The sequence below is a fragment of the Peromyscus maniculatus genome, chromosome 7, assembly GCF_049852395.1.
Source record: "Peromyscus maniculatus bairdii isolate BWxNUB_F1_BW_parent chromosome 7, HU_Pman_BW_mat_3.1, whole genome shotgun sequence".
Classification (NCBI taxonomy): Eukaryota; Metazoa; Chordata; class Mammalia; order Rodentia; family Cricetidae; genus Peromyscus; species Peromyscus maniculatus.
Genome location: NC_134858.1, coordinates 35392513 through 35409685, shown reverse-complemented (window position 1 = coordinate 35409685; position 17173 = coordinate 35392513). Strand labels below are relative to the sequence as shown.

The window sequence follows — 17173 nt, the reverse complement described above, 5'->3', positions numbered from 1 at the left end:
TTATACAGAAACATGCTCTAAGTTGCTTTTCTCATCATATGCATTATATAAAAACATATAACAGAGACAAAATAAGAGTAGAAACATTTATTTAGTCTCAGACTTTCGTGGGATTTTGGTCTATCTTTGCAGAGAAAGCACAGCAGTTGGAAGAAGTTCTATTTGACTGCAGCAGCAGGAACATGCAGAAACCACATCCTACATAGAGTTGACCAGAATACAGAGAGCTTGGGCCAGAACCTCAAGACAATATAACCTTCAAGGCCTTCCATTGGTAATCAACGTTTTCTAGTGAGGCAAAACTCACCCAAAATAGTACAATCAGTTTAAGACTGGGTGGTGAAGCACCCAGATTTTAGAGGCCATTTTATATTCACAAGATAATGCTTTCTATCCATACTGCAGTAGACAATTACCCACAACTGCTAGGTTGCTTTGTATTTAATTCTCTACTCTTTCACATTAACATAAGTGATATTGCGTTTTTAATTTCAAATATCCATTACTCATATACAAAGCAACTGGATTTCATATATTAATTTGTATACTATCATTATTTTGACTGTCTAGTCATTTAGCTACAGGAGATGTTTTTTCATAGTTTTTATCAGTTTATTTGGATTTTTGACATGCTTTTATATCAGCAAAAAGAAGGAAATTTTAAATCATTCTTCCTAAACTTCCTATATAGTAAATTGCAAATGTGTAAAGTTATCTTTCCACCAAGCAGCATGACTATGAGTATTGATTTGAAAGTCATCTCAGTAACAAAGCTGACAAAAATAATTATATATGCAGACATGAAACAACTAGAATACTCGTAAACTATTTTGAAAGTAAAGTAACACAAACTCTTCAGAAAATATCTTAAAAATTTCAGCCAAGCCACAAATATATGTAGCATCTAAGAAAACATTCTAAATGCATATATAAGTAGTCTGTAAACATATACATTGTGTGCTCAAAAGAAATCACTAAGTCCATAAGAAAATCTTGTATATTCACTGAAATGTCATGAATTGTAGTAAAAAAACAGACAAATAAGAAAATATTTACAAACAAATATCACTAATAAAGTATCCTCTGTCTGTTTAGTTGACAATAATATAACAAAGTTTGAATAATGATGAGTATATTCGAAAATAGTCCACTAAGTTTTACCCTCAGGTCAATAATGGAAGACCATTTTTAATACTTTCTAATAGCTTTATTTAATGGCTTATCAAGCCAAAAGAAATATGTACAATAGTGATTTCAGGACAAAACAAAAGTGGTGGTATTTCTTCTTTTTTGTTTGAAAAATTAAAATTAACCTGGCTATTTACTTGATGTTTTTATCATCTACCATTTTATAAAGCCCATCTAGAAATGCAGAAAAGATTACTAAAATATTTTAAGCATTCTTTAAATAACCAAATAGGTTTGAGATTTATTTCTGCAAACTTCCTATACCACTCACTTTCATGCTGCAAGTACCTAAAGCTGGAGGAAAGAGCTCTGACAGCCGGAGTAAACCATCTGTTCAGATTTCCATGGTCAGGATGGCTTAAGGAATCTGGAGGGGGAATTTTTTGTCTCTTTGTTTCTTTCTTTCTTTCTTTTTTTATTTTTATTTTACAATACTATTCAGTTCCACATAATAGCCACAGATTCCCTTGTTCTCTCCCTTCCTGCCCCCCTCCCCTTCCCCCTAGCACACCCCCCATTTCCACCTCCTCCAGATCAAGGTCTCCCCCCCCCCCCCCCCCGAGGACTGGGATCGACCTGATAGACTCAGTCCAGGCAGGTCCAGTCCAGTCCCCTCCTCCCAGGCCGAGCCTAGAGACCCTGCATAAGTCCCAGGTTTCAAACAGCTAACTCATGCAATGAGCACAGAACCTGGTACCACTGCCTAGATGCCTCCCAAACAGATCAAGCCAATCGACTGTCTCATCTATTCAGGGGGCCTGATGCAGTTGGGGGCCCCTCAGCCTTTGGTTCATAGTTCATGTGTTTCCATTTATTTGGTTATTTGTCCCTGTGCTTTATCCAACCTTGGTTTCAACAATTCTCGCTCATATAAACCCTCCTCTTTCTCACTAATTAGACTCCCAGCGCTCCACCAGGGGCCTAGGCATGGATGTCTGCATCCAGATTCCTCAGTTCTTGGATGGGGTTTATGGCACAACTATTAGGGTGTTTGGCCATCCCATCACCAGAGTAGGTCAGTCCCGGCTGTCTCTCAACCATTGCCAGCAGGCTTTTGTGGGGGTATCTTTGTGGATTTCTGTGGGCCTCTATAGCTCTTTGTTTCTTCCTTTTCTCATGTGGTCTTCATTTACCATGGTCTCCTATTCCTTGTTCTCCCTCTCTGTTCTTTACATTTAAATTTTTCTCAAATTTTAAAGCTAATTTACATTTATGAAATAAAATATCATTCAAATGAATTGTGTGCAGGAAGGTCATTACAATATGAAGTTAATTTCCAAGACCCTAGGTCACAACTCTGCAAAAGTATGAATTAATGTCAGAAAGTCAAATATAAAGAGCTTGTACATCAATATGTCTAATCCCAAGTAATCTTTAAAAAGCCACAGGCTTTGGGATTCAGTAATTTCCCTAATCTCTTCACAGAGGAACACAATGGTTCAACTAGACACAGATTATGTTGACCATTCATGACACATACACACACCACCACTGCTCAGGTTACATTGTGTAATAATTATTTAGAAATTCGGGTGTTTGGCCATCCCATCACCAAAGTAGGTCAGTCCCGGCTGTCTCTCAACCATTGCCAGCAGGCTTTTTTTTTTTGGGGGGGGGGGTATCTTTGTGGATTTCTGTGGGCCTCTTTAGCACTTTTTTTCTTCCTTTTCTCATGTGGTCTTCATTTACCATGGTCTCCTATTTCTTGTTCTCCCTCTCTTTTCTTGATCCAGCTGGCATCTCCCGCTCTCTTTCCCTCAACCCTCGCCCTTCATTGCTCCCACTCATGTCCAGGTTGTTCATGTAGATCTCATCCATTTCTCCGTCATTGGGTGATCTCCGTGTCTTTCTTGGGGTCCCGTTTTCCAGGTAACCTCACTGGTGATGTGAGTAGCAGTCTAGTCCAAACACCCTAATAGTTGTGCCATAAATCCCATCCAAGGACTGAGGAATCTGGATGCAGACATCCATGGCTAGGCTCCGGGTGGAGCACTGGGAGTCTAATTAGTGAGAAAGGGGAGGGTTTATATGAGCGAGAATTGTTGAAACCAAGGTTGGATAAAGCACAGGGACAAATAGCCAAACGAATGGAAACACGTGAACTGTGAACCAAAGACTGAGAGGCCCCCAAGTGGATCAGGCCCTCTGAATAGGTGAGACAGTTGATTGGCTTGATCTGTTTGGGAGGCATCTAGGCAGTGGTACCAGGTTCTGGGCTCGCTGAATGAGATAGCTGTTTGAAACCTAGGACTTATGCAGGGACACTTGGTTCAATCTGGGAGGAGGGGAATGGACCTGCCTGGACTGAGTTTATCAGGTCGATCTCAGTCCTCGGGGGGAGACCTTGATCTGGAGGTGGGAATGGGGGGTGGGCTGGGGGGAAGGGGAGGGGGGCAGGAAGGGAGAGAACAAGGAAATCTGTGGCTGTTATGTGGAACTGAATAGTATTGTAAAATAAAATAAAAAAATTATTATTATTTAGAAATTCAATTTTAGGTTCAGAACATGTAATTCTCCAGCATGAGTTTGAAGTTAGACAGTACAAATGGAGTTGACAAAAGTATCAGCCTGCAGCAATCTTTTATCATTTCTCAATTGAGGCTACAGAAGAGGTACATAAGCAAGGGGGATTAATTTCATAACAAAAATAGCCCTAATATATACCCAAGGTGCCCAGTCAAATTGTGCAATAGGTTATATCACATTTCATTATTCAGTTATAATTTTATGTGAGTCTGCAGAATTGATCTTCACCAATTCTTTCTGGAAATATTTGCCTCTCACAAACTTGTCTTTTATTTGCAAATTCTGGTGTTTTATTAAGTTCCTTGAAGAGAGGAGGCACTAAATTATAGAAGTTTCTCACTAGTGAACTATGTATTCTTATGAAGTATAAGTCTTGTTGATCTCATGGTTAAGTATCCTGTCATACACTGTGATAAACAACCTATCTTTTTTTTCTTGGCCTGATGAGGCTTCAGCAATTCTTTTTTATTAGTATTAGTATTAAGAAATTTTCTGTTCATTTTTCATACCAACCACAGATGCCCTTCTCCTCCCTCCTCCCACCCCTGCCCAGCCTTCCCCCACAACCTAACCCCCATTCCCACCTCCTCCAAGGCAAGGACTCTCATGGGGAGTCAGCAGAGCCTAATACATTCAATTGAGGCAGGTATAAGCCACCACCCCGTGAACTAAGGCTGTGAAAGGTGTCCCACCACAGACCCTGGGCTCCAAAAAGCCTGCTCACAAACCAGGGACAGATTTTGATCCCACTACCAGGGGCCCCTTAAACAGGTCTTGTCTATGCAGAGGGTGTAGTCCAGTCCTATGGAGGCTCAACAGCCATTGGACCACAGTTCATGAGTTCCCAATAGTTTGGTTTGTTTGTCTGTTGGTTTCCCCATCATGATCTTAATGGCCTTTGCTCATAGAATCCCTCTTCACTCTCTTTGACTGGACCCTTGGAGTTCAGCCTGGTGCTTGGCTGTGTGGATCTCTACATTTGCTTCCATCAGTGACCAGATGGAGGCTCTATGATGACAGCTAGGGTATTCAACAATCTGATTACTACAGTTCAACCCATCATTTCTAAGGATAACTCTCAAGAGCAGAAACCAGTAAGAAGGCAATGCTGCAACTTGCAAGCTCAGGACTGAAATTGGGTAAAAATATGGTTCATCCTCAAACAGGAAAACTTCTCAATTTGTTGTCCAGCTTTGAACTTCTCTGATATCCATAGTCGACTATAAGAACAATAATTAAGGAGACTAAGTCATGCTTTTTTGTCTTTCTTTTTATATTCTATGTTATAGTTCAACATAAGTTATAATAATCTCTTTGAAGTGTTCATACTCCTTCCTGCTTCTCAGCAAACTACTTTGAGCAACTGTTGGTAGCTGTTTACACATCTTAATACATCTGTACAGTTGAACTCCAAACCAAAGTCAAAGCCATACAAAAGTCTTAAAATGTTGTGTCTAAGCATCATGTGGGGAAACAGTGGTATAAGCAATTCATCAGCTTGCTGAAGTTGCCAATTGCTGAGGTTGTGTGATCTGAGGGAATGATCCACAGCAACATAAAAAACTGTGAAGAGTCAATCTTGCTTCCCACCTAGCCCAGTGCTCTGCCAGCTTCTGCCCAGAGCTTCATGTCTCCCCAGCCACTGTCTTTATGATGTGAGTCTTGGCCAGTGTCAGCTTTCATGTCCCAAAGAATTCCTTGTAACAGATCTGGGGTCTCTTGGGTCATCATAACACACTCAAAGCCCGCAGGAACCAGGCTGTTCATGTGGTCATGAGGTCCTCCCCCTCTTTCAGACTCTTTCTGAACAACTCTCTAGCTCTCTGTGTCACTTCACAATTCTAATTCTTCCATTCCTTATGCACAATGGGTTAAAAACTAGAATTTGTAGTACTAACCATATAACCTAAACCAAGTCAAATCCAGAAACGAGGAAAGAAGAGTTATATTAATATTATATTTAAGAATGTTACCCATTACACATACATTATTCCAGTAGATTAAAATTTTGTTTGGTTTTCTGGTGTGAGTGGGGGTGATAGGTTCCTAGAAATGGGCAAAAGAAACAATCAGATTTTCACATTTAAATAAAAATTCCAGTTGTTCAATATTTGTGCCATAAACACATGTATGTGAACATATGTTTGAGATGTATACATATGTACATATGTATGTGCACATACATGTGTGGTAAGAATCAAATAGTAACAAATGTAATTACTCTATCATTAAGTTATAATGTCACCTATGATTTCTTTGTTTAAACTAAGTAAACTTTTGGAAATTATGATTCTTTGTATATGACAAAGGGAATAATGACTTTAGACATATGTTGTTATTGTGATATTTTTAAAAGTAGTCAATATTTATCAATAGTTCAAATGCAGTGACAAATTCCATTGTATTTATGACAAAACATCCTTCCACAACATAATCACTATTGATGTTAATAATAGTTAAGAAGTCTAAATAAAAAATTAGCATAATTCAATCTTTACTAATCACAAAAATGGAGCATTACTCCAAGAAAATAAATAATGTCATTTTGTGATGATGAGGTGCAGAAGAAAAATCTTGACAGACAATAAATAATGCTAGAAAGTTTGAACTTTACAATGGCTACAGTTTTTGTCATCCATTCTCTCTTTTAATGCAATTCACAAGTGTTTTAAAAGACCTGAAATAGGAAAAGCTCTACAAATTCCTATCTAAAAAGTACAACACAAGCAAACTAATATTTGAAAGCCCTCAACTCCCTGGCTTTCCTTTGTTGCAGAAGTACATAGTATATACAGTTGTCTGAAGATACAAAATATGTCATCTTGGAACTCTACTTTATACAAAGATGAAGCTGGATCCACATTCAGCTAAGTTCCTAGATCAAAAATATTTTCTTATTACCACATAAGCAAATCAAGAATTTTTGTTGAGGTAACAGAAAAAATAATAATAAAGTGGAAATCTTACCAAAATAGAAAAAGAAAGATGAATGGAAGGAAAGAGAATATTGAAAAGAAGGTGATATGAAAATGAAGTAGAGAGAAACACCTGAAGTAGAGAAATGGACCATGGCAGCCACAGTGGTTAACTCACTGTGAGTCTCATCAGAGTTCTCCTTATAGCAAGCTTGACATCCTTATTCCTGAGACTGTAAATAAAAGGGTTCAGCAAGGGCAGCAAAAATGTACAAAATACACTGAAAACTTTCCGCTGGTCCACAGATTCATTTGATGATGTTTTGATATGTGTAAGCATCCCGAATCCATAGAATAGGGCAACAGTTATTATGTGAGAACTACAGGTGCTCATGGCTTTGGAAAAACCCTTACCTGATGACATCTGAATGATATTAAAAAGAATCAAAGCATAGGACATTAAGATAATGATGCTGGATGCAATGACTACTGTGCTGACAACAATTGAACTCACAAGCTCATTGGCATAGATGCTGCTGCAGGAGAGCTGGAAAAGAGGGAAGATATCACACACGTAGTGGTTGATGATGTTAGAATCACAAAAGTTCAGCCTGATCACACATCCTGTAAGGACAAAGGCACCAACAAACCCCATCAAGTATGAACCAAACATCATCAGGGAACATCTCCTAGGAGACATGATGACCATGTACAACAGGGGTTGACAGATGGCTACATAGCGATCATAGGCCATGGCTGTCAGGACATAGCACTCAGAATTGGCAAAAAAGCAGAAGAAAAACAGCTGAGTCATGCATCCCGTAAAGGAAATTCTGTTCTTCTCTAAGACAAAACTCATTAGTGTTTTGGGAGTAAAGACAAATGAATAGAATAAATCAATGAAGGACAGGTTAAAGAGAAAAAAGTACATGGGAGTCTGCAAGTTTGAATTCAGGAAAATGAGACTCATTAAACTCAAATTTCCCAGCACAATGGCTACAAAGTTCACTAGAAAGATGACAAACAGGGGCAGCTGGAGCTCAGGATTCTCTGTCAATCCAGTGAGAATGAATTCGGTCACTGAAGAGTCATTCTCCATAGCCATTTTTGTCACCAGTAGATCTGTAGAAACAGTAGGAAAGGGGCACATTAACAGGGACCTCTGTCACTGACTCCAAAAGCACAGTTAGAGCAGTTGTTACTCATTCATGGTTGTCTTTACCCACTGAGCATAATATTCAAAGAACATTACTTCTCATTCCTCAGAAATCTCTATCTTCTTTTCCTATCTATGATGAACATCTACTCTGAGAAAAAAACTGACACATCTTCTAAAGTCTTTAAACAACCATTACTTCCAGTCTCTTTAATCTTCATTAAAAATTAGTAATAGAAAGAGAAATAAACCATCACTGTTTCCTGAATCCATGATTCATATAGCTCTGAGATTTAGGGGATGTTAAAAAGATAAAGATGATTGGTGAAACACTAACTTCTACTCACCTTAATGTGTCAGTGCTCTTGGACCACACAGGGCCCATTCACGTCAAATGTCCTAAAGGATCTAAGTTTCTGATAATGAGGAGATACTAGTTACCAATACAAAACTGACTCTAACATCCTAAAATATCCATGCCAGGGAAATGACGTGATTTCACTTTAAGGATTTCTCTTAAGTTTTCTTTATTTGCACAAAGGAAAATAACAATCTCCTATCTGCATCTTATACATCATTTCACCTAAGTGAGACCTATATAACCTAGCATTCTTGGAAAATATATTAAAAACTGTATGAGTCGGGATTCTCTAGAGTCACAGAACTAATGGAATGAATATATATGATGTATAACATTTATATATTATATAAGGGAACTAACTGGAATGACTTACAGGCTGCAGTTCAACAACGGCTACTTATGAGTGCATAGTCCAAGAATCTAGTAGCTGCTCAGTCAGACAAGCTGGGTGTCTCAGCTAGTATGCTGGCATCCCAAAGAAGGAATGGATGTGATGATGAGGCAAGTACAAGGAGGTAAAAGCATACCCTTGTTTCTTTCATTATCTTTATATAGGCTTCCAGTAGAAGGTGTGGCCCAGATTAAAGGTATGTCTTCTAGCCTCAATATCTGGATTAAAGGCATGTATCATCCTGCCTCAAGATCTGGATCACAAGTGTGTCCTCCATTTCTGGATTATAGTTCATTCCAATTACAGTCAAATTGACAACCAATAATAACCATCAGAGAAGTATAGAAAATTATTCTCTCCTTGGTGACACCTTTCAGGTTGAGTGAGTCCCTTTAGGGTAGAAGTAACAGAACATGTATTTATATCATGTAGCATGGATATAAACACTGTCTCTTTTGAGACTCAAAGTTCTACTTAGTTTGTGATTTCCCACCAGGAATACCTCATTCCCTGAGCAGAGTATTGGGTAGTTCCCTTCAGGATTTTACTCATTATGCCCTGCACAACTCACCAAGAGAAAAATCCAGAGACATACTCACTTGTCATTTCCAGTAATTTTCTAGAAATCCTTGCAATTTATCAGTAACTATTAGTTCATAGATGACCATTCTACAAAAAAAAAAAAGTTATGGAGCAAAAAGATTGGGAAGAAAGAACTAGGCACTCAAAGTCTGAGTTTAAATCCAGATTTTTCTATTAATTAAGAATGAAACTATATGCCAAAGCTGTAATTTTCTGGTCTGGTTAATTTTTATTTACATATCCATAATTGGGTGGATATCTGCGACATACAGCTCATGAAAGAGGATATGGCTCAAGCAGAAACTTTACTTTTCACACATAGGCCTATATGTCTAACCTGAGCACTGTAACAATGGCAATGATAGTAATATGAATCAAGACAGTAGAGTTACTATATCATATTATTGTTTTAATGAAATTCAATGATCCACATAATGTAGCATGTAAGACTGTCCTAGATGTATAAAAAGGTATGATCCCCCTTCCCTGTTCCATAACTTTATACAGATAAACTGGGCTTTCTTGTCCTCATCACATGGACATTCAGAGGAAGAAAATATATGCAGTGTTGCTCTCCAGTGTAACACTGAATGAACGTCATCCCTTAGCCCTGCTCATTAGTGTATGCCAGTATTTTAATCCACATCATTGCCACCAACACACCAGTTGTGGCTGATAAAACTTGTCTAGATATTCTAATATATTCCACAGGCACAGTTGAGACTTAGAAAATGCTGTGCTTAAAACAAAAAGCCCTTCTGGCTTTTAAGTTTTCTGCTAAGTAACTTGATGATATTCTAATAGAACACAACTCATAGGTCACTCGACCTTTTTTTAATGCAGACATTGATACTCTTTGGGATAAATCCTCTACTAAAATAGACCATTATAACAAAGAACTTACTTAAGTTAAGCTGTAGAATGTAGAATCACTCCCCTCTAAATAAAACAGAAATACTGTTGTTCCTAGTTCTATGCCTCTGTGTGTGAGTCAGCTGACCATTAAGAAATTGTATTACCTTCTCTATCTTAGAGTGAATCAATAGGCCTCCATTCTAGAAGGAGTCTTGGCATGTATTCAGGATGAATGAGTATGACACAAATGGACCAAGAAGAATCAGAATAGACAGGCTAACCAGGTTTCATATTTCAAGTTGCTAATTAGTTCCTACTTTTTGTCCAATCACACTTATACATAGCTTTTCAGTCTCTCTCAGTCTTAGTCATAACATTGAACTGTTTTCTTTGAACTCTAAGTTTTTGGTTTCTATTCACCTATTTTATGCAAAATCTTGAACAATTTTATCTATCATATTTGTCTTTTATTTTTTTATTTATTTATTTTTATTTTTTCAAGACAGAGTTTCTCTGTGTAGCTTTGCGCCTTTCCTGGAACTCACTTGGTAGCCCAGGCTGGCCTCGAACTCACAGAGATCCGCCTGGCTCTGCCTCCCGAGTGCTGGGATTAAAGGCATGTGCCACCACCGCCCGGCCATATTTGTCTTTTTTAATCTGTCCTTTGTTTTAAGAATGTTAGACTCTGTCCACAGGTACACTGTCTGCATCTTAGCATTGAAGAAGCTGAGCTGAGGGATTGCAAATCCAAGGCTATATAGTGAAACACTTTTTCTTGTTTTGTTGTTTAAAAAAGGAAAACAAAGGAATTTAAAAAGAAGAGAGAAGGACAGACTGGGCAAAGAAAAGAATGGTTCATGACATTCATAATGGCTGTGGCAGGGGATAAGTGATCACCTCTGTCCATTTTTACTATGATTAAATTGTCCAAGTGAAGCTGGGCGGTGGTGGCGCATGCCTTTAATCCCAGCACTCGGGAGGCAGAGCCAGGCGGATCGCTGTGAGTTCGAGGCCAGCCTGGGCTACCAAGTGAGCCCCAGGAAAGGCGCAAAACTACACAGAGAAACCCTGTCTCAAAAAAAAAAATTGTCCAAGTGAGTCACTGGTCTAACAGTACTTCTGAAGTCCACGTGGTTGTATCCTGAAAACATGACAAGGGTTCTTAGGTAATAAAGAAAGGAAAAACACACAGATATACATACAGAAAAGCTGAGATTGGATGAACCAGACACTCTAATGGGGGTACACCAGAAATAGCCTGGAAACTCAGCTCCTTTATTCTATACATCTGAATCAAGGATGTAGCTGTACTACTTATACTGCATTGCAGTGAAGAGACACCATGACCAAACTAACTTATAGGAGAGTTTATCAGACTTAGGGTCCAAGAGGGTTAGAGTCTGTGAGCATCATGATGGAGAGCACAGCACAGGGCAGGCAGGCATGGTGCTGTGACAGTAGCTGAGAGACTGTACCCTTATCCTCAAATAGGAGGCAAAGAGAGACTGGGCCTGGGATAGGTTTTAGAAACCTCAAAGCCCAACCCCAGTGACACACATCCTCCATCAAAGCTACACCTCCTAATCCTTCCCAAGCAGTTTAACCAATTGAGGACCATGCATTCAAATGTATGAGTCTATGAGGGCCATTCTTATTCAAATTACCATAGTGAGTTCGTTGTATATGGCTGAAGGAAGAGGCAATTTTATTCCATAAGACTGAACAAGGAAATGGGTTTAGCTAAACTCACAAGGAGGTTTCTGTAGAAGGGCATTCTCAGACTATAAACATCTAGGAGAAGGAAGCTGTAGCTGATACTTTCTGTACATATCCACACACAGACCAGGGCAAGTCTTTGCCATTTCTCTGAGATTGACCCATGGAAGGTTTGACATTTCCCTGGATTTAAGGCATTCATGTACTTGATATGGCTGTACTCATGTCAACGACAGGCATTCACTCAGGAAGTCATCTGCTTCCCACACTCTAAAGCCTGGATTTCTACTATGTCCACCTCCCAGACCATTCTATTTTGTTCCTATTGGTATGCTCAAAATTCAAATTTTTTTATGATGGCCAGTATGGTGGTATTTTTTTTTTGTACTGAAATGTGATTTTTAATTGTATGTTAATAAAAAAAAAGTTGCCCGGGGGTCAGATCTATTAGAGTCTTAGCAAAAGCTGGGCATTGGTGGTGCACGCCTTTAATACCAGCACTTGGTAGGCAGAGCTAGGTAGATCTCTGTGTGTTCAAGAATACAGCCAGCATTGGAGACACACATTTTTAATCCAAACATGACAAGAATCCATTAAAAACCACTTGACATGGCTTGGCAGCAGGTCCAGTTTCCTGTTGGGTGGCCGGCTCCCTAGCCCGGGCCCAGGTCGGCTTAGCCTCAGGCCAGACTGACCATAGCCCCAAGAGGTTAGCTGAAGTTGGAGCTACTTGCTTAAAGCCAGTGCTACAAACAACTCAGGCCTGCCCTGCTCAACAGGGCCCCTGACTGTAAAGCCAAAGTATGTGATCGGAGCTTAGGGAAGCCAGAGGCTTGACTCAGCTCAAGAGGGAACACGTGGCTGGATTTAAGCTCTTAGCCAGAACTTGTGGCTATGCATTCTTGTTCTCTCTCTCTCTCTCTCTCTCTCTCTCTCTCTCTCTCTCTCTCTCTCTTCACACCTCAGACACTAGGCGGCTGTTTTGAAATTCCCTCAGATTTCTACTTTTTCGCAAACTTGATAAGTCATTTAACATATCAGATATTTTAAAGGAAACTATTTAAAAGAGAAATTTTTTCCACATTAAAAAAAATGGGTTTTATGTGTACATTGGAAGAAAATGGGGCTTTGTTTGAAATTTTAGGCAGTCTGACAATGGAACAACTATATGAGAAGATTAATGTTGATAGAATTATGCAGTTTATTACTATGCTTATCTTCGTTTTACTATTTAAAAAGATAGTCAATTTAACTGCCAGGATAACAGTTTTAGAAAACTTGTTAAACCTGTAAAAATGAATTATAGAGAAAATCAAATTCAGACTGAAGAAATTAACAGTGAAGTTGTTTCAAGATTGGATCATAAGGTTACAGAAAGAAAGCCTGTTTTCACACGGTCACCCTTAATTTTTCTGGTAACCATACAGCAGTTGCCTAATCAAATGACTACACAAATATTTGGGCTCCAATTGAAATGTTAGATTTACGAAGGTTTAAGGAGGCAATAGTATCTTATGGCATGCATTCCCTATATGTAAAGCAAATGTTAAACTCTTGGTCAACATATAGTAGGATTATACCACAGGACTGGTGGGAGCTGGCACAGGCTGTTCTGGAACCCAGCCAGAGGCTCCAGTGGCTAAAATGGTTCAAGGATGAGGCTAAAAACATAGAAAACAATGGAGGGATAAAGGAATACAGAGTGCAAGATGACTCAAATGTATAGGTCCAGAAGAACAGAGAGGAAAATTAAAACCATATATGGCTAACATAGCTATGAACCTGTGGGGTTGAGACTTGATGCAACAATGGAATACTCAGATTAACATCCCTCCAATCTCAGAAACAAATCATAAACTAGCACATGTTTCTGAGAGAAATATTAGAAGATATTATTCTAATGAGTGGTCACCAGCCATCCATATTATACAAGAAAAGGGCACAACTGATGATCTTCCAAGGACACCAACAGCTCTACCTTTAAAATGGTTAACAGACAAAACTGTATGGTTTCAGCGATGGCCTTTAACAGCAGAGAAACTCCAGGCTTTAGAAGAGCTGGTAGAAGAACAGTTAAATGCTCAGCATATTGAAGAATAAACCAGCCCTTGGAATTATCCTGTATTTGTCATTAAAAAAGAAATCTGGTAAATGGAGAATGGTAACAGACCTTAGAGCAATTAACAAAGTAATTCAGCCAAAGGGGTCTCTACAATCTGGAATTCTTTTGCCTACTCTGTTACCAAAAAGATGGCCTCTCATAGTTATTGATTTAAAAGACTTTCTTTTCAATACCCTTATGAGAAAAAGACAGAGAAAGATTTGCTTTCACAGTGCCTATTTATAATAATTCTCAACTGGTTAAAAGATTTCAATGGAGGGTCCTCCCACAGGGAATGTTGAATAGCCCAACTCTGTGCCAATATTTTGTACAATGGCCATTAGAAGTGATGTGTAAAAATTTTCCTAAATCTATAATTTATCATTATATGGATGATATTTTACTGGCTGTTTCAAATGCAGATACTTTAGAAAGAATGTTTAAAGAAGTAAAGAAAATTTTGCCTTGCTAGGGATTACAAATTGCTCCTGAAAAGATACAAAGAGGAGATTTTATTAATTATTTAGGATGTAAAATAGAGCTACAAAAAATTACACCCCAAAAGATGCAAATTAGAGAGATAGACTACAAACTCTTAATGACTTTCAAAGATTATTTGGAGATATTTCTCAACTACAAACTATTTTGGGGGTAAAAATTGATGAACTGAATAATTTATTCAAAACCTTAGATGGTGACAAGGAATTAAATAGTCCAAGAGAATTATCACCGGAAGCTGAGAAAGAATTGGCCTTGGTAGAAAAGAAAGTACATGAAGGGCACGTGGATCATATTGATCCAAAGCTGGATTGCATTTTGGTTATTTCATCTTCTAGGCATTCTCCTACAGGAATATTAAGGCAGAAGGAAGATATTATATTGGAATGGATATTTTTACCAAATAAAACAAATAAAAAATTAAAAACTTAGGTGGAAAAAAATCTCTGACTCGATTTGGAAAGGAAAATTGAGACTTCATCAATTAGCAGAAATAGACCCAGCAGAAATTGTCATACCTTTAACTAAGGAGGACATTGAAAAATTGTGGACAGAAAGTGAACCTTGGCAAAGAGCTTGCAGTAATTTTTCAGGAGAAATTAACAGCAAATATCCCAAAAGTGATAGGATTGATTGGCGCCCAACGTGTTGGCAAGAGTTTGTACCTAAAACCTGAGAAAAAAAGATTCTAAAACGGAACTAAAAACAGCTTCCTAATTGTCTCTCTCAAATGAGCAGCAGCTGCCGAGTTACTGGCGGGTTCCTGGCGTGTGCGCTTGACCTGCAGTATGGCGGGAATGAGGCCTCTGCAAATGGAACATTAAGCTGCATGGTGGATTTAGCCTTTGCTAGTACAAAACAAAAAAGGTTTCTGGGCTACACGCTGCTTGGATAAAAGCATAGACTCACGATAGCTCCCAGAGCTGGCAGTAAAGGCACCACAGGCTTGTTGGGAAGCTGAGGTGGGCGGAGCAAGCAGCCATGGCACCTTTTCAGTCTTAGAAATGGTGCAGCTTAAAGCAACAGATTCACAATAAGACAGATTCAGATGGAACAAGACTTTAAATGCTTTACAATGTGTGTAAAAATGTACATAGGCTTGGAAGAAAGAGGAAAAGGAACATAGACAGTTATATAAAGAAATAGAAAGTTTAAAAAAATAAAGTCTTTAAAGAGAAAGTAAAAGTAATATAAAAAATAAGCCACATAAAGATGGCTATCACACAGAGAATCTGGATTATGTTCTCTTTGATATTTGTAGCTGAAGAAAAACATTTGATTGCAAAAGCTGTTGAGTTATGCCAAAATGTATATTTTAAAGGTACCTTGACTTCAAAATTTAGATGTAAGGATATGTTGCTTTGGAAAAGAGGCTCTGTTTTTGTCTCTACAGAAAGCCAGAGGCTATGGATTTGTTCCAGATTAAGATACACCAGGTTTGACCAGCCAAGACCCCCTGAAAGGTCTCCGATGACACCATGACCCAGATGATCCAACATCCAGAATCATTTCAAGGCAACTGGCTCAGACGATACAGTCTCACAGACTACTCCATGAACCTAAAATTTTCTTTGTGTCCCCATAAGATACTGCGCCCCCCTCCAGCAGGAAGTAGTAAGAGAAGCTATGCCCAAATTCCCAAATATACCAAGCTGGCTTTAAAGATGTATAAAAGTTAAAACCTTCCTTTTAAAAAAAAGAAAAGGGGAAGTGCTGTGGGATGTTCTGTATGTCCTGTGGGAGTCCTTCTTGGGTTCTTTGTGGCGTTACCCAGCAGGTCCGTATAGAGGATGATTAGGACCATGGGCCTGAGTACAGGTGTTTGAGATGGTCTGCACTTGGCTGTACTGGGGGATGGTCTGTATGTTAAGTTGTTCTGATTGATCAATAAATAAAACCTGATCGGCTGTGGCTAGGCAGGAAGGATAGGCGGGACTAACAGAGAGGAGAAATAAAAGGACAGGAAGGCAGAAGGATGGCCTGCCAGATGCCGCCAGCACAAGAAGCATGTGAAGATGCTGGTAAGCCACGAGCCACGTGACAAGGTATAGATTTCTAGAAATAGGTTACTTTAAGATATAAAAACAGTTAGCAAGAAGCCTGCCATGGCCATACAGTTTGTAAGCAATATAAGTCTCTGTGTTTACTTGGTTGGGTCTGAGCGGCTGTGGGACTGGCGGGTGACAAAGATTTGTCCTGACTGTGGGCAAGCCAGGAAAACTCTAGCTACAATTGACCTTATAAAGAGAGCTGATTGGATCTTGCCTCGAACTGTATGGGAAAAACACAAATCTGGAGTTTGTACATTTTATACAGATGCGAACAAACAAGGAAAGGCAGGTTACAAATCCAAAAATTTAAGTAAAGTGATTCAAAGTCCTTATAATTCAGTTTAAAAATCAGAATTGTATGCTTTCTGTTGGTATTAATGAATTTTTCAGAACCTCACAACATAGTAACTGACTCTCAGTATGCTGAAAGAGTAGTATTACATATTGAGACTGCAGAATTTATCCCTGATGCTTCAGAATAAACTTCACTATTTATTCAATTACAAGATACAAAAAGGAAAAGGAGTCATCCTCTATATATAACTCATATCCCATCCCATACTGGTCTGCCAGGCCCTCTAGCACAAGGCAATGATGAGATTGATAAATTATTGATAGGAAATGTGCTGGAGGCCTCAGAATTTCATTTAAAAAAACATCATGTCAATCGTAAAGTTTTAAAAAAGGATTTTTCCATAACCTGGTAACAAGCCAAAGAATGAGTAAAGAAATGTCCTACTTGTTCCTTCTACAGTCAAATGCCATTACCAGCTGGATGAAACCCAAAGGGTACTCAGAGGAATGAAATCTGGCAGATAGACATGTTTCACTTT

General features: G+C 38.7%; 1 protein-coding gene across 1 annotated transcript; it reads right to left on the bottom strand.

Moving 5' to 3' along the window:
• Positions 1-6798: 6798 nt before the first annotated feature.
• LOC102915257 (olfactory receptor 8C8-like) lies at positions 6799-7749 on the bottom strand. The gene has a single exon (XM_015991091.3). The coding sequence runs from the start codon at positions 7732-7734 to the stop codon at positions 6799-6801; it is 936 nt and encodes a 311-aa protein (XP_015846577.3). The 5' UTR covers positions 7735-7749.
• Between the last annotated feature and the right edge of the window lie 9424 nt (positions 7750-17173).

Excerpts from the sequence above, each read along its gene's own strand:
- LOC102915257 (XM_015991091.3), bottom strand. The coding sequence starts at position 7,734 with ATGGCTATGGAGAATGACTCTTCAGTGACCGAATTCATTCTCACTGGA.